The 18,171-nt window shown below is 39.5% G+C and overlaps 1 protein-coding gene across 6 annotated transcripts in view; it reads right to left on the reverse strand.

Moving 5' to 3' along the window:
* The window catches only part of LIMCH1 (LIM and calponin homology domains 1), a 260,857-nt gene that overhangs the window by 127,713 nt on the left and 114,973 nt on the right, over positions 1-18,171 (reverse strand). For all 6 annotated transcript variants that reach the window (XM_078393983.1, XM_078393982.1, XM_020786271.3 and 3 more), the window contains exon 3: positions 14,783-14,852. In XM_078393983.1, the coding sequence (XP_078250109.1) occupies positions 14,783-14,852 (70 nt within the window). The remainder of the gene's footprint in view (positions 1-14,782; positions 14,853-18,171) is intronic.

Below are 18,171 nucleotides of genomic sequence, written 5' to 3' on the forward strand. Positions count from 1 at the left end.
AGTATAAGTGCCATCTGTGCACTACTTTTAACACTGCTTCTTTAGCTTGAGATGAAGCTGATTTGTAAGGTTGAGAGGTCCATATTCTTTTCTATGTGTTTTCTAATATTTCAATTATTAAGTTTGTCTCCCAAACTATCTTGGATCCCATATTGTCTCCAAACTGTTTTATCTATAATACTTTTATATATTGCTGAACCCTGTTTTCCTTTTATTCCCTTATCTCTATACAATATTTCTCTATTTCTGTTAATGGTCTATTTGAGCCTGGTGCTTTATGCAGTTGAGTTGGCAAATTTCTGATTTGGGTTATCTGGTACCAATTAGTTACTATATACCTAGTTTTCTCCTGGAGCTGTCTGATTGTAATAGCAAAGCAAAAAAAGCAAAGCATGCTGCTTATATACTGCCCCATAGTGCTTCAAGCACTCGCTGGGTGGTTTACATGTTAATTATGCAGGCTACACATTGCCCCCTCCCAGCAAGCTGGGTACTCATTTTACCGAACTTGGAAGGATAGAAGGCTGAGTCAACCTTGAGCCGCTACCTGGGATTGAACCCCAGGTCGTGAGCACAGTTTTGTGCTGCAGTACAGCAGTTTAACCACTGCGCCACGAGGCTTTCCTTGTATAAACAAGTCTCTTATTCTATACATTCCTCTCTCTTTCCATTGTTTAAAGTGTGCGTATTTATCTTGAAATTTAAAGTTAGGGTGTTCTAATATAGGACATAATGGAGATATAGGGAGAGCAAAGATTATCATATATTTCCTCCATATCAAGAGTAATTCTTTAGTAAAAGGATACCCTATTTGTTTCCCATTTGTCAAGATTCTTTCTTTATACTGTATAAGTATATGTCCAATGACTTTCCTTCTTCTCCCTCCATTCTTGCCCATTCAGGAGTCTCACAATCTTGTATAAGTCTGATTATTTGAGCCATTTGACAAGCTTCATAATATTTTAGTAAATATGGTATTGCTAGCCCTTCATTAGGACTTAGATACTTGAGGGAGCACCTCTCCCAATATACAACTGCCTGATCATTAAGATCTGCTGGAGGGCCTCGTCCATTTCCTGCAGTGGAGAATACGTGGTGTGGAAACATGGCAGAAAACTTTCTCAGGTGTAGAACAATTATGGATTGCTCTCCCCTTAGAGGATCAACTGGAACTGATAGTAATCTCACTTCAGTGTCAAATTAAAACATGGCTATCTACCAAAGCCTTCAGAGATTAAAGCCTTTTCAACCTAATAAACAAATAGCATGTACAGTATTGGTTTATTAGACAGATCCTAGACAGATCCTGTGACAAATTGCCATGACTGCTGAGGTTCAGCCTCAGTATGTCCTCTGGCAGGCTGTAGCATCTCATGGTCAGCTGCAGCAGTGGAATGGAGCCCAAGAATAGCTGGCATTAGGACTAAAGCATTAGGTGGTAATTCGTCCCACAGAGTGGCATGGTAATGCCACTCTGCCAAGATGGATTGTCAGGATCCTTGGTCCAAGAGCAGCACCTCTTGCATAAATGCTCCACACCTCATGATTTCCTGCTATCACGTTTGATATCTGTACTTTCCTACTCAATGGAGCCACTGCCATAAGTTTTAAAGCCCTCAATTACCATATATTTACAGCCAAGGAAGAAAGTCTATGGTGGCCTTGCAATGTCAAGCATTCATCAGACATTAGATCATGAAGAAATGGAAGAAGAAATATATATAACACATCTAACTGCTGGTAGACTAAGAACAAAGGCAAAACTTGGGACATTTCAAGCTGTGCATTTCATAATACTGTTAGTGTTTCAGCAACAGCAGCTACCATCAGATGTTTTTCTTCATTAAGCTCTTTCTGTGACCCTTCAGGAGGCCAGAGTGCCAAAATGATCCGGGTGAATCACTGTGAGTTGTTTTGCCATCAACTGAGTGTTTATCACTTGTCTTGCTCAGTTCTTTCTTGCATTCTGTTTACCAACCCAAAACCCTTGTTATCTAAACACAGTTCTCCAGTATTTGAGTTCTGTCCCAATATTTAAGCCAATCAAATCTGCAGCATGAAAATAAATGGGACATAAAGGAGAAATGGGAGAGTGCAGGAGAGAAGTGCATATGCCTCTGACTATCACTATTGAAAGGTTATCCACTGTCAAAGATAACAAGATCCAATGCAGTATAAAAAAATGACTTGGCTTTTCTATAGTGGTAACCGTTGTAATAATAAAAAATGCCCCACAAAGCTCTGGAGGTGGGGATATGAGCCTCTCATGAATGCACATCATTGCTGGATTTAAGCTAAGTTAATATAAGTACTTTAGCAGCAGCAAGCACGGAAGTGGCAACGTATACAGAAACTCTCTCAATTGATTATAAGAAGAATACCAAGACGATAACAATATCTAGAAGTTATATGAAAAGACCAAATGGGCATTTAAGACAGGAGTTCATGTTTCTGTGACCTGAGCTAGCCAAAACATAATATTCTTTCCCAGGTTTTGCACTACTGTTCAGTAGTGCATTCACACTGTTGTTTACATGATTTAACTCTGTATGCCCATGTTCATTCCTGACCAGTTTTCCCCATCAATGATATGCATCACAAATCTAATAAATAATGGGTGTTTGAGTCCATTTGTTTTCCCAAGACAGTGCAACATAACAGCAGCAATATGTCTTCAGAGTTCATTTTGTTTATGACTGAAGCATCTCCACAGAGACAACCAGGACCTGCACTATACGAACAGCTTTGTCTGAAGTGAGTGGACTCTTTGATTTAGCATCATGTCCAGCAACTCATAATAATAATTACATCTTGTCAAGTTAATTCTGACTGATGGCCATCCTTTCCAGCGTCTTCTCTGTATATACTAACTCACAAATGGTTTATCATTTAATTTTTCTGGCAGAAATATATTATTATTATTATTATTATTATTATTATTATTATTATTATTATTATTATTATTATTATTATTATTATTATTATTATTATTATTATTATTATTATTATTATTATTAGCAACAACAGCAGCAGCAGCAGTTTTATTTATATGCCGCATTTCTCCCAACAAGGGACCCAAATCTAGGTCTGTGAAGGCTGACCGTTCTCCACAGAGATACACTGGGGAATCAAACTTCCAAACTCTGGCTCCACACTCAGATAACTAACTCACAGAGCTATCCAGCCAGTCTGCTACTCTTCAATTAATCCTGAGGACTGAGGACGTGCAAATATGTGTGAGAGGAAGAAGGGGATTAGAATATGTCTTCTGCTATCACAAAGACACAGAAAGCAAATTTGCTCCATCTCATCCTCACTTTCATTAAATCCTATAAGGAGATAAACAGGCAAGTCTCACAAGTAGTGGGGAACAAGAAAATTAGGCTGTACATCTCCCCTAAAGCTTTTGATTGTACCTCTTCCATCTGAAGCAGTAATATGCCTTGGCACAAAACAGAGAGATAATAAGGAGATTTACAAATAGTTACGCAGTACAAATTCTAATTACTTTTATTTTTCCCAGTTCACTTTTTTTTACTATTAATCTTCCATAAATGTACAGATAATGTCTGCCTACAAAAACTATGCATTTATTGCCATGTGACAGGCTGGAGCTAATAGCTAACAAAACTTATGAACAGGTTCACACATTAACAACCTGGGCAAAAAGACAAACACTCTCTTGTAATCTTTGAGGGGCTAATGCTACAGAACTTCCCTGCATTTCTATTCCATTTAACATTGTTCAGCTAGTTTCTGTATTCCTATCCATTACGGGGATGGGGGGGGGGGCTGGAACCTCCTGTGGCAGAGAAAAAAATTTCTTTGAGAATTTATTCTGACAAGGCCCCTTTTCTGCTCAGAACAGCTGCTGTCAGATGACTCAACAATTCCTTATTTTCTCATTTGTGTCTATAAGCTAGGTCCTAAGCAACAGGGTGAAAGACACTGGCTACAGTCCAGTTCTAGGTTGGTTTAATCCATGGGATTTCAGTATGCACAACCATATGTTAGACTGCAAACACTTTAGCACAGAACAACTTTAAAGTTCTGCAGGCATAAAATTCTATCTGCAATTAAAAAGCCAAAACCCTGCAATCAAAATTACTGTATGCAAATTGGGGGCATATATTAACACATACACCTCTTTCTCACTTATTCTTTTTTTTAAAATCACTATTTGGCAAAGACCAAGGAGAGAGACAAGGAAGGGAACAGAAAGGGGAAAGGGTCTTAGGGCAATTATAATAAGCAGAAGAGTCTAAACAAGTCTTTTCCACCCTTGCTTATTTTTAAAGAGTTAGGGAAAGAGAATACCATTTCAGAATCAATCAGTGCAGACAACAGCTTCCTACAAACCAATGGGAAAAACTGATCAGTAAATAAATCTGGAGTCAGCCTTGGGAAGGTATGTTCTTGTCTAAAGACACTCCCCCCCCCCAAAGGAAAAGTCTTCTATTTTAAACCCGTCCCTTCAAACTACATTTTCAAATAATGTAATGGAAATAATGGTTAACATCAGTGCTAACAAACTGCTTAACTATAAGAGGCTGACAAATCATTCTGTAAGGAGAATGTATGCATTTTCTATTTTTGCTCCTGATTTGTTCAGCAGTTAACCTACATCCACCAACGTGGCCACACCAGCTCAATCATCATGGAAAACTCCCACAGAAATCCTATCATGGTTGAGCCAGTAAAATATCTGAAAAGATAAGATACAATTAGGAAGTTTCTGGAAAGTGCCATTCAGATAAAGAAGTATTTAGGCACATAAAATTCCCAGGAAAATGGTAATGACAGTTACACGCCTTTGCATTTCCAAAACATTCATTTGAGGGGATAAATACTTGTCACATGGGAAAGTTAGATTTACAGACAAATGAAGCCACATCAGTATATCATGTCATCTTTAGCAATCAAAAGCCAATTTGAATGGGACTGACAGGCAAACACACAGCATTTCATTGTTACTATTCAACAGGGATTTTCCCCACACGATTTCACTCAGTTGGCTTTTTAAGGTTTGCTTGCTTGCTTGGTTGCTTCATTGCTTGCTAGTCTGCCCGCTTCTCTGCTTGCCTGATTGCCACATGACCAAAAATAGGAAAGGTGAAATCTTATCGGATTAACATTATGAGTGTAACAACGAATGCTAAAAGAAAGAAATGGCTTTGTTCTTGTTTTGGTGCACAATTACTTATAGGGAAGCTGGTCCTTTCAAAAGCAGGTCTACCCAACAAGAATGCAGGTCTCTCCAAAAAGGAAATTTCTTTTTATTGCATTCTGAAAATGCAGCTCCTTTTACACACACTGCATTTGGACAAATCATACAAAGACTAGCTGGACAGCTCAGGGAAGTAGGTATGGCTGGCAGTTCAGTTCCTCAATATGTATTCCAGAAGAGCCAGCTTGTGTAGCTTTAGACCAGAGTATTCCAAAAGGCAATGATAAACCACTTCTAAGTACTCTACACTGATAAAACGGTGGAAAGAGTTGTCGTAACTCAGAATCAATTTCATGGCATGTAACCATTATAAAACTATGGTTAACTTTTTCCAGTAATGCTGAACATACTTCCAACAGCACGAGATGACACTTTGTTCACAAAGAGGGTAAACAAGTTTTATAGAGCAAGCTTCAGCCAAATAAATCTGCCAACATTTAAAGTCTATTAAATGCAGTCTAACCTAACCTGCAAATGCAATTTCCTTGTATTTTTTCAAGTTCGCAGAAACAAAACCATGTCCCAGTTTTTGCAACAAGTGTAATCTTCTGATACAAGACTAGAAAAAGAAAAGGATTCCAATCTCACATATAGTTTTCAACCAATCAGGGCTAATCAAAGAAAACTTCTCTGGAGATTTACATCCACCTGGGGGAACGCCTACTCCCACCAAAATCTACCCGTGTCACTCGTGCGAGCCAGGAGGTGAGGCTGAAGAGCCTGACGCCGAGGGAGGTCTGGAAGGAAAAAACAAGAAACCAGGCCTTCTTGGCGGTAGCTCCTCGCCACTGGAATAATCTTCCTCCTGAGATCCGTACGGCCCCTTCGCTGGGCATCTTTAAAAGCCAACTGAAAACCTGGCTGTTTAGTTAGGCCTTCCCTTCAGTTATTATTTGATTTACTTTTTCTTTTCTCTTTCCATCTTGAATAATTTGATTACTGATGTCTATAATGTTGTTATATTTTATATTGTTTTATTATATATGTTGGAAGCCGCCCAGAGTTTCACAGCTCAAGTGTGAAACAGGAAAACATTCTCCTTGCAAGGTTGCTTTGTCCTGCCACGGGCCATAACTCATCTTAAATTGGAGAAAGAGAGAGAGGGAGGGAGGGAGGGAGGGAGGGAATGGAAAATAGATCTATGAGATGGGTCCTCGGAATTTTGCATAAGCTGTCCAGCCATTATTTTAGAATCTCAGAGGTTCACAGTTCTTGACCACAGACTTCATTGTGGCTGAGTTTTCAGAGGTTAATATTGGGGTAAACCACAGGAAATAACTGGCTAGCAAAGTCAGGATCTGCAACACAACAGTCCACAGCCAACTCTTGCAATGCATTGGTAGAGATATTTAACATTCCATCTTTTGCCTTCACCCACAGAAATATTTCTAGGGCATCCGTGCCAAAGAACTTTGATTCAAGCTACTCATTACACAGAACTGCATCCCTTTGTGGCTTTTAGTATAGAGTAACCTGGGATGGGCTACAAATAATATGGAGAGAAGCTGTTCAGGTCTTTCCAGATCAGTGTTTTTATCCACTGAGTTAAGAAGGCATACGTTTCTCATATCTTCTCCAACAGATATCATCACAGTGGATGAAAAGGCACATTGAGAGGCTGATAGAAAAAGTACAGAAGTAATAATTTTAAATATTACAATAGACAAATACATATCAGATTTACTTTCTAAGCAAACTCCCATACTTGAACACCACAACAACGCTATCATTGAAGCAATGGTGAAGAAAAACTGGAAGAATTTCTAAACTATCTCCATAGCATCCACCCGAATATACAATTCACCATGGAAAAAGAAATAGAAGGCCAACTCCCTTTCTTAGATGTCATGGTCCTACGCAAACCTGACCTCCTATTAGGACACAAGGTCTACAGAAAACCCACCCACACAGACCGCTACACAAAAACTCCAACCACCACCCATGACAAAAAACAGGCATAATCAAAACACTGGTAGACCATGCAAATCAGAACTGTGAAGCTTAGTTTCTCAGCACCAAACTCAACCATCTGAATTGGGCCCTACAGGCAAATGGCTATTCAAAAAATGAAATCACAAGAGCCATCAAACCGATAAAACAACATTGAACTGAAGAAGAAAAACAACCACCCACAAATAAAGTATGTCTGCCATACATCTGTCTGCCATACATCAAAGGGGTCACAGACCGCATGGGGAAAGTTTTTTAAAAATACAACTTACAAACAGTATTCAAGTCCACCACAAAAATACAACAAATGTTACAGTCAGCAAAGGACAAAAGGGATCCCCCTCACCACAGTGGGAGTATACCGGATACCTTGCAGTTGTGGCCAGGTATATATTGGGACCACAAAATACAGCATCCACACCAGAATTAAAGAACATGAAAGACCCTGCAGACTAAAACAACCGGGAAAATTGGCAATAGCTGAACACACCCTGAAACAAGCTGGACATTAAATCCTATTTCAAAACACAGAAGTACTGGGCAACACCAGCAATCATTATGTTAGACTACACAGGGAAGCCATTGAAATCCACAAACACCAGCAGAGCTTCAACAAAAAAAGATATCTCTAGAACAACATTCCCTCTCTTTCCCTCTAAGGTGTGTGGGCGGCCACACAGCAGCAGCTGGGGTCCATGCAGATGGACAAGGCTTCCACAAAGCAAGGAATGACAATTAGAGGGAACATTGCTCTGGAGGCAAAAATGTTGAAACTGAGGATGTTCTAATTTGGGCACGTCATGAAAAGACAGGATTCCCTCAAAAGGACAACGTATGAAAGAAAATACAGCCCAATACTCAATATTGAGCTGTATTTTCTTTCATATGAGAATACATGTATTTTTCACATAAACCTTCCACTTTTTCAGGAAAGGGATTTAACTAATTTATTGCATTTATTTAATATTTGACACACGTGGCTATGTAGAAGATACACTCTGCTAGTACCTTTGATTCATGATACAAAGACAAAAGTCATACAAAAATCTTATGTAGCACTTCAGACATTAGAGTATGCCTTCAATAGACAGGCAGTTATCACTCCTGTAATGAAGTATTTACCAAGTCCTTATAAACTGTAGTATCAATAAGCTTTCTAAGTAAATAATCTAATAAGCACTCAGTTTTTCTCAAATCTACTCTTTCTACAGTATTATGCTAAATGTATTCTTATATAAAAATACAGCTCAATAATCAATCTTTTCCACATAAACTTTCCACTTTTTAAGGAAAAGGATTTAATTAATTTATTGTCCTAAATTGTAGCCATTTCCAAAACACTGGACCATTTTATGGAAAGAACTTTCTTCCCAGTTTCTATATACACAGGATTTCAAAGGCATGTACATAAGCCAATATTGTGGTATACAGGGCTTTCTTCATTAGAGCTGTAAGCAAGAGCCAAGAAAAGGCATAAGCTAGAGTGCAACTACAGTTCAGCCACTCAGCTTTGCTTTTGCCATTTCCTGCTATTATTTCTGACTTCTTTTTCACACACCCTCTGAAATAAACGTCTAAATTCCCATAGGAATTGTCTAGGGAACTGCAGTCTTGCTACAAATGCCACTCAACCCAGTGAAACAAAAGATAAGCTGAAAACAACTACTGTAGCTCCTTTTCTCACAGAGTGGCACTATTCAGACAGGAAGGAAATTTCAGAGAAAAGAGAAAGATGCCCTGCAGAAACACAGTCTTATGGCTTCAGAGCATTAGCATCTGGCCCAAAGCAGTATCTGAAGGCCTATATCATATCTATACAGTTGGTTTCAAAATGAAAACATGGAATTCTACGCTATGGAGAACAAGAAACTGACATGCTATCTCCAGCTCATAAACCACCACTACCTCAAAGGGGGGCGAGGAAGCATCACTCTTTCCTGCATAGCAGAAAAGTAGAGACTCAGCATTGATAACATAATAAGCCTGCAAGAATGTTGCACGCTGATTGGATAGGTTGGATGTAAAGCAAAAGAGAAGGGTGGCAATGTTTACAGCTCCCCTTCCAAGAGATTGGCTAAGTTGCTGTGTGATGTCACATAATGCTCAAAGAATGGAAACATCATACAGGGCTTATGGACAAAGGTGGCTACGTACTGTCTGGGAACAAGTTCCAAGAGTACATAGCCTCCTCTGTCCACAGGTCAGGTTTGTATCTATAAACATTTTGTGTCCTTCCTTTCGTTTTACTGTTACAATAAGTAATGAGATAATAACAATTAAGTAAGTGAGCCAGCTCCGCTCTTCAAAACACCTGAGTAGGGTAGGTCCACACAGACCTATCCTAAATTCCACTCAGATAAATATTTTCTAGCAGACAGTTTTGTCTGGTTTCTTCAAAGGAAAATCAAGCAGAAATCAATTGGAAGAAACCTTCAGACCAACAATGTGTACTGATGTCAAAGAATAGGGCTGAGAGTCTTATATCTCAAGAAGTTTCTACATGCTTCCACTTGTTCCCAATGTCATCGATTATCTGTATCAAAGTAATTGGGGAGGGGACTTTAACTTTTTAAATATCTTGATGATATCTCAAAGTGTTTGGCAGACACATTCATACAATGTTCTAGTACTACATTTCACAATGTTCACCAGAAACTTTCCACAGTATTCAGAATTGTTGGTTTTTGAAAGCTTTTAACTTCAACTTTTCACAAATAATAGCTCTCTAAATATGAGTCAGTCCTGAATACACTGCACTTACTGAATCTCTTTTAACTGTTCAATATTTATTAATAATAGTGCATACTCAAGAAGAGATGGCCAAGTATTAATTGCCTTGGTTTACTGGTCGTAGCTTTTCAAGCATGTTCTCAGAGCTCTTCCAAAGTGGTTCAAGCAAACTGTTTAAACAGAGTTTAAAAAATCAACCCATGCTTGGAAATGGAAAAACATTAACCTTCCATGGGCCTTTTCCATTCCTGCACAGCATGAGATTCATGCATATGTCTCTCCAGTACGTCCACCCTTGTGATTATATACTGCTACACCAAGCCAACTGTAGATTATATAACAAACAGATTTGTTAGACAGAAAAGTGTCCCACAGGTGTATGAGACTGCTAAGCTACAGAGAGGCACAGTTGTTAATTAGTACATGATTTCTTATTTATTTACCCAGGTATTGTATATTACATAGAACAGCATAAGCAAAGGTCACACTTAATTTCTTGCTGTTGTTGTGTGCCATTAAGTTGTAACCAAATTACAATGACACTAATAGAGCTCTGAAAGCAAGTGAAATATTTAAAGAATGTTTTAACCAGTTCTATGCCCCCAGTGAGTTTCCATGAGTGAACAGAGATTTGAACCCAGGACTCTTGAGTCCTAGTCGATCATTCTGTTCACTACACCATACTGGGTATCCTTAAAAAAATATTCATTTAATATTCTTAATAGCATCTGGAAAGCTCAATTTCTTTTCCTCAGAAATATTAACCTAAGTTAAATGAGTTAGCACAGAATCAATCTCCAGCTTGAAATGACAATAGCACAAGGGTTGGAAAAGTTACTTTTTCAGATTGCAACTGAAATCCCGCAGTTACTATGCTGGCTGGAGGAGTCTGGGAACTGCAGTCCAAAAGTAATAACTATTCCAATTTCTGGCCTATTATTTTAGTATACGAGGGGGGGTGCTGACAAGTATTGAGCCCTACCCAGAAAAAATTGAGCTAGGAAGCTATAAATTGCAGGGTGTATTGGCCAATTGGTCTGTATTCAATGGTGCAAGAATCAACTACCTATGATTTTAACTGATCTTTCCTGTTCAGCTCCAAAGTGAACATGGCAGCACCTCCAGAAAAGTTCAATGTGGAAGAGCATAGGATCATAATCAAGTTTCTCCTGTTTCTCCAAGGGAAAGGTGCAAAGCAGATCCATGAGGAAATGTCACAAACTATGGGTGACAATGGCCCTTCATATGCAACAGTTAAACGTTGGGTTGTCAATTTTAAAATTGGCCATTTCGGTGTTGAAAGCGAGAAACCCAGTGGAAGGCCAGTTCCTGTCTCTGTGCCTGCAAATGTGAAAGTCATCCATGACATGATTATGGAGGACCGCCGAATATCAGCCAAAAGTATTGCTACATATCTGAGAATATCACATGAGAGAGTTAGTGCCATTATCCACAATGACTTGGAAATAAGAAAGCTGGCAGCAAAGTGGATCCCCAAACTTTTGACAACTGAACAAAAGAGGAAACATGTGGAGTCATCAGTGGGTGTTTTGGAACATTTTGCAAGAAATGAGTCAGATTTCTTGGACAAACTGGTAACTGGTGATGAGACATGGATCTACTGTTATGATCCTGAGACAAAGGAACAGTCTAAGGAATGGAGTCACAGTGGTTCCCCCACGCCAAAGAAGTTCCAAGTGCAAAGGTCGGTGCAGAAGCAAATGGCAACAGTTTTTTGGGATAGGAAGGGAGTTCTGCTGGTGGACTACCTCAAACAGAGTTCAACCATCAATGTAAAATATTACTGTGCTTTATTGATGAAATTGAGGCAAAACATCAAGGAAAAAACGTCAAGGAAAGCTCTCCAAAGGTGTCATCCTGTTGCATGACAACACGTTGTCACACACTGCAGGTGAAACAATGACAAATCTGACCTCTTTAGGCTTTCATTCTCAACCTTTTTCTGCCATAAACGCAATATGAAAGAAATAAAAACCGAATCAGTATTGTATAAGTCACCTAATGGACCTGATTAGGTGGTATGTGAAGAATTATCTCCAGTCTATGGCCCCCTTCAAATGTGCCCAAGCCTGCAGGGGCTATATGGCCCCCATTGAGAATGGCTCTTAGAAGCCAGATCTGCAGCAGAGATGTGAGGAACAACCATTTAAAGCTGAGAAAGAGTAGCACTGATGCTTTGTTCTCCACAGAGGCTCATCCAGGAACATTTCTCCAGCTGGGTTCCAAGCTGGAAAATAAACCAAGCCAGGAGACATATGGCTGGCCCAAGAGTGGATCAGGGAGTCAATTTTTAGGGCAAATACAAGGTAGAGGAAGAGAATTCAGCACCATTTTCCTGATATAAATCCTGCATTTTAAGATCTGAGTCATGCCAACGTCATATCGAAGCATCCTCACTATCTTACAATGTCATCGGCCTTATTTCACATCCTCATGAAGAGCCTGCAATTTGTCTCAGCAAAAGAGATGACTGCTTCTGCATGACACATAGCTGCACTAGCTGCACTAGGGGTTTCTATTATGCATTATTACAACAATTTATTCCGTTAACCCCTGAGTCCCCACATTTCACACAAGGCACTCTCCAGAATGGCTTCCCACCTTCAGTTTAGTCTCTCAGAACTGTATGATATGTTCCAGAAAATATTCTTGTTTCAGCCAGAGCAACCCACAATATGTAAACCTTGTGATTAATCTATTGAGGGTTACAGAACAAATAATACTTCAAAGTTTACACATTTTAATAATGGCTTCCTCTGGCTGAAACAAGAACACTTCCTGGAGTATATCACACAGTTCCAAGAGACTAGGGAAGGTAGGGAAAAGGGAAATTGTTAAAACTTGGAGGGAGAATTAAGGCCATGCCCCTTGTCCTGTCTCTAATGGCTAAGGGGATGGCAGGGATAAGGACTAGAGGTATAGTACAGTCTTGCTTCCTCCTCCATCTGTTTGTTCTGTCTATGAGGTGGGGAGGAATGCCTCAATACGCTGTAGATGGTAATCAAACATCATTGCACTACTTTCTATCCTAAAATCCATCAAATGTACCACACCGTTCTTCAGTAAATGGCCAGTAATTTAAAAGAATAATACAGCAGAACCCACATAACTGCAGGGGATTGGTTCCATGATCTACCCTGGACGCCTGAAACTACAGATATGAGGGGACCCTACATACAATATGCAAGGGGGCAGGACAAAAGCCACAAGCAGACATCCTTGTATGTTGTATATAAGGCTGTAGCAAGCCATGGATAAATGAAACCGCGGATACCGATCCCGTGGATATGGGGGTCCTACTATAGCTAGAAGTTCAATTTAAAAATCCGGTATATAATAGATTGACACAAAATAAGAATGCAAGCATGCTCACATTTTGCTTAGAAGCAACACTGAATGAATATGCATTCAGATCAGGACACAGAGCCGAATCCTTCGAAGACAAGTTTTGAAAAATTCATTTTTTTAAGACTGCAACTCTCAAAATCTCCCAGGCCGCCATCGCTATGCTGGCTGAGAGATTTTGTGAACCGTGGGCCAAAGAAGAGAATTTAAAATCTCTCTGCTTTGAAGATTTTGAGAACCGTAATCCAAAAAAGGAGCTTTTTTCCAAGCTCCACTTCAAAGCAGAAGAAAAGATTCTAGACATTAATTATCTGAAGAGTATCACAGCAGCCATGTGTCAAAAGTAATCATCTCAACGTTTCCATTAAAAAATATTGGGCTAAATCCAACAGTTCATCCAAATTAGAAAGAACAGACCTACTGAATCAACAGTACTTGCAAAAATGTTGACTTAACAAGTTCCAGTCATTCAATGGGTCAGCTCTAGTTTGGGCTGGCAACTGGACTTATTCAATTGTTACTCTTTATTACATGGTGGTTCCCATTAAAATGGCATTTTAGTCCACAGGGAAGAGCTGGATGGAAGAGATCCCTAATTCAAAGTATCAACATCATTGAAGCACTGAGCCTGGAAATATGCAGAGCTCAAAAGGTTGTAGATATCCAGCTGTGAAGCCAGAGGTTGGGAATTTGATTCCCCACTGTGGGGGTTGGACTTGATGATCTATAGAGTCCCTTCCAGCTCTGCAGTTCTAAGATTATTATTATTGTCTATACAAAGACACAGGAGAGACCTGCCCCTATGTCCTCATCCAACCCGGGAGTCACATCAACCTTTGTATTATTACAGGACAAATGTTTGCATGGCTTCCAAGAAGGGTGGGGACTTCAGTGCAGCACTTAACATGTGTGCCCTTGAGCCCTACATGCCTGAATAAGGTTATGAACAACCCATAATGAGATGATAAGAAGACAGTCATGGATATATAAAAATGATCAAAGTAACCATAAAGAGGAGGTTGAGACAGAAGAATCAATAACTAGTTGACAGTGAAGCTAAGTGTAATATGGTTAAGACTGATTTATCAATGATTCCATAAATCTGGATAAGTCACGAGTGGAATCAGAATTCTTGAATCTCCTGGGGGGAAATCCTTTACAGTATATTGCTTATTCACATAAATATAAAACAGATGTCTGCATCTCCAGTTTCTTTATTTCACATGCAGATTTTACAATTATTCTCCAATTATTTTGTCCTAAAAATATCCTGTCTGTGTAATGTAAAAAGCTTAGGCCAATCTAAAATTGGCCCGGTGACAGCCCTAATTGGAATCGCTCCCAAGACAATGCACTAGAAGCCATGTAGTGATGCTGCTGCCCAGGTTTTATAAGACAGATTCATTCATTCATTCATATTACCTTGTTGGAACAGATGTTAGAAACAGTGCCACTACAACACAGGGATGTAAACAAGACAGCTAAAACATCTCAGTTACAAATACTCACCAGTCCTGCAATGGGAGTTGGCAGTCTATTGATCTTTCTAATCAATCCAGGCTTTATCGAATTCAGCAACCTGTCACAAGAAAGGAGCGTGGCACATGAATGATCAGTCACAAGACGTACATTGCAAACTGCTTTCTCTCAGCCTAGAAATACATGTGCATTAAAAGCTCAAGGCTATAAACACGGGACAAAAATTACATAAGCCGGCAAACAATGCCATTGTTTAACTTCAGATCAGAATCTTTAGCTTTGTCAAGACCTTCAGATTGCAGCATGTCCTGAACAGGCTTGAAGAATGTAAGGCACGGATCCAGCTTGTGCACCAGAACCCAGCAATGGCCAAGAAGGAAACTGCCTTAATGTATCATTCATAACGGTAAAGAAGCTTATTTACCTCAACAGGCAGAATATATACTTGTTAAATTTATATAATGCTCAATAGCCAAATGCCTTCAAAGCAGTTTATAGCCATTTAAAAAACCCAAGCAAATAATGCCACAGTAAATTTCAACATTAAAACAGAACTATTTTTAAAGCCAGCAAATGATAACTAAAAGTCAACAAATTAAAGATTCAAAACCTACCAGCAGGGGAAAATCTTAGCATGGCATCGGACCGTAAATAAGGAAGAGGCTCAGAGGGCCTCTCCAGGGAAGGAATGTCCCTGCAGAGAGGCTGTTTCTTTGGTAACTGTCTGCATCCCTTGGAGCAGCAAAAGTAACAGAAGACAGCCTCTAAAATGAGCATGACATTTGGGCAGGAATATAATGGGAAGGCACTCCTTTGGATACACAGATCCTAAACTCTTTAGGGCTTTAAAAAGTCAACACAAAACCTCTGAATTGCATCTGGAAACTGACTGATAATAACTAGTAGAGCCAATACAACCAAGGCAGTTATATTCCAGACAGTAAGTCCCAATGAGCAGCCATGCTTACAGACTGGGAAAAACTTTTTTTTTAGGATCACGGACCCCAACCTCAGTCTCATCACTGGTCAACCCACTGTAAGACTAATATGAGAGGGTACAAATATTAGCAATACCACAAAACTAGGAAATTGCTAAACAATGCAGAGGCCCAAGAAGGAGAGAGATGAAGAACATGGGTCATACTGTACCTCCAAAGTTGGAAGTGGAATAAAATGGCCTTTGTGAGAAGATTTCAGAGCTTCAGATCTGAGACAAGAGGGAGAGACTGTAAGCTTAATATCGCTTTAAGCTGAATTCCCAAGATTAGAGAACCAAGGTTTAACTTCCAAAGGGTTTAGGTTTGCCCAGGTCACAGATAAAAGTCATTTAAAAACCTTCAATTAGTGGTTAAACTGTTTTCCCCCCACTCTTCATATTGCTCTGCTTTTCTTTTGAACGCTGGGTTCAGCTCTGTTTTCAAAGTCACTGGCACAAAGAGGAAAAATATCAAGTAAAAATTAAGATATGAAAGTAATCAGGATCTTTGTTTTTGAAATCACAGAACTGTTGCCGCCTACCCCGACTTCTGTGCCAACTCTGGCCTGTGCTGCAGTTCAGTGTATTATGATGGGAGCAGTAGGTGTGCGAATTCCCCTGTTGTTTAGTCAATTGCTATGTTTGGACATTCCTTTAGCTTTCTGGAATGCCAAAACTCCAAAGGTTCCAAAATAATCAATTTTAAAATTGTTGTGGTATTCAGAATAATAAGGGAAAGGACTTGTGAAACCTCTTAAAATGCAATCCATGAGCACCAACCAATAACAGCCCATCTGGTACTGCAACTGTTACCTCCACAACAAACAATCCATAATAATTTTGCCTAATTTTGTCACAGCTGTTTCAGGGGAGTAGAAATTTTCCTAGAGCCCCTCTCCCCAGACTTTGGAGATCCCTAGGGAACCCCTTTGTCCTTGGACAGCCTGCAGGACCTGCAAAACAGGAGTGGGAATGGTTTAAAGCTGGAAAATCACTGACACTGGCTCATGGCGACCCTTTTCTGGATTTTCTAGGTAGAGAGTACTCAAAAGTGGTTACCATTCCCTTCTTCTGGGGGAACCCTGAGACAGTGCAGCTTGCCCAATGTTACTCAGGCTGGCTCTTCCCCATGAGTCTCAGTGGGAAACTTAACCCCCAAACTCTGTATCCATAGCCAAATACCTAACTGATTGAGCTATCCAGCCAGATGTTTTCATTACCATGTACATGCATCACCCATTTGTCTTCCAGATATATGACCATGAGATCAAGCAAAACTGAAAAAATAATTCCAGAGTTAATATAGTTCTTTCCACTTGCTGCCTAAGACTCCATAATGGAAAATATGTCAGAAAAGGGTATAAAACAGGAGAATCTGTTCAGGGTTTGAAGGATGCACAGACTACAAAACTGAATCCAGGATTTCCCATTGCACTTCAGATACAAGCACAAAGTAAGATTTGGAGGTCTTAATGCGAATGCCAAATGTTAGAAGCTACTTGAAATAAATCTTTTAAAAATGTTTGCATTGGCCTCACTGAAGGTTAAATAAGAGGTGAAGGGGAAGAGAGAAGAAGGGCTCCAGGCTCGCAGTGGGAGGAAATGAAAAATGTGGTTAGACCACCACTATTCATGACTGGGGACAAAGAATTATGAAGAAGTGGGAAGAGGAGGCAGACAGGGGGAGAAAAATCCTCACTATTCAGCTCTTTGCCTTGAGCAGCAAATAAACTGACTTGTATTTTCCTCTCCTACCATATTACTTTCAAAGCCAGCAGGTCATTTTAAGTTTTGTTTATTCACTGAATGCAGTAAACTAAAAGCTTAAGAGACTCACACATAATCTCTCTACTTTTCAAGCAATGGAGCCATTAATCTGACACACATTAGGAAGCCTTCACTACAGAAATTATAATAAAACAACAAATGCATAGGGTACAAGTATTAAGAATCAAATAAATAAATGGTTGGCAAATGGGATCCCTGGTGGCTGAAAAAAAATTACTTTTTGAACTAGGCCTTCCAGAATCCCACTTCCTCTTTTGGGAAGAAGGGAGGCAAAACCCTGCTAGAGCATGCCATCAGTTCAAAGCCAGGTGAGAGGGGTTGTGGTACAGCCTCTGATCTAAAAACCTGAAGAGCTGCTGCCAGTTCCCAGAAATATTCTGTAAAACAAACCAGCAACTCAAATTGACTCTGATAATTGAGAACAAAATCATTCATTAGGGGAACAATGTATTTCCTCATATAGCATTTTCTCTTCATACACGCAAATCCTTGCAAGCTGTGTGCCTGCTGATATTACATTAAACTCTAAAATATAACTCCTCTTTTTGCAGCCAGATCGACAGAGAAGGAAGAGGAAAGTCTGTGGTTCTGTGGTACTAGGTAAGTAGAGACTTCCTCCGCTAACACCTTACTGAAATTCAATAAAACTTACTGA

The sequence above is a fragment of the Pogona vitticeps genome, chromosome 5 (assembly GCF_051106095.1).
Source record: "Pogona vitticeps strain Pit_001003342236 chromosome 5, PviZW2.1, whole genome shotgun sequence".
Classification (NCBI taxonomy): domain Eukaryota; kingdom Metazoa; phylum Chordata; class Lepidosauria; order Squamata; family Agamidae; genus Pogona; species Pogona vitticeps.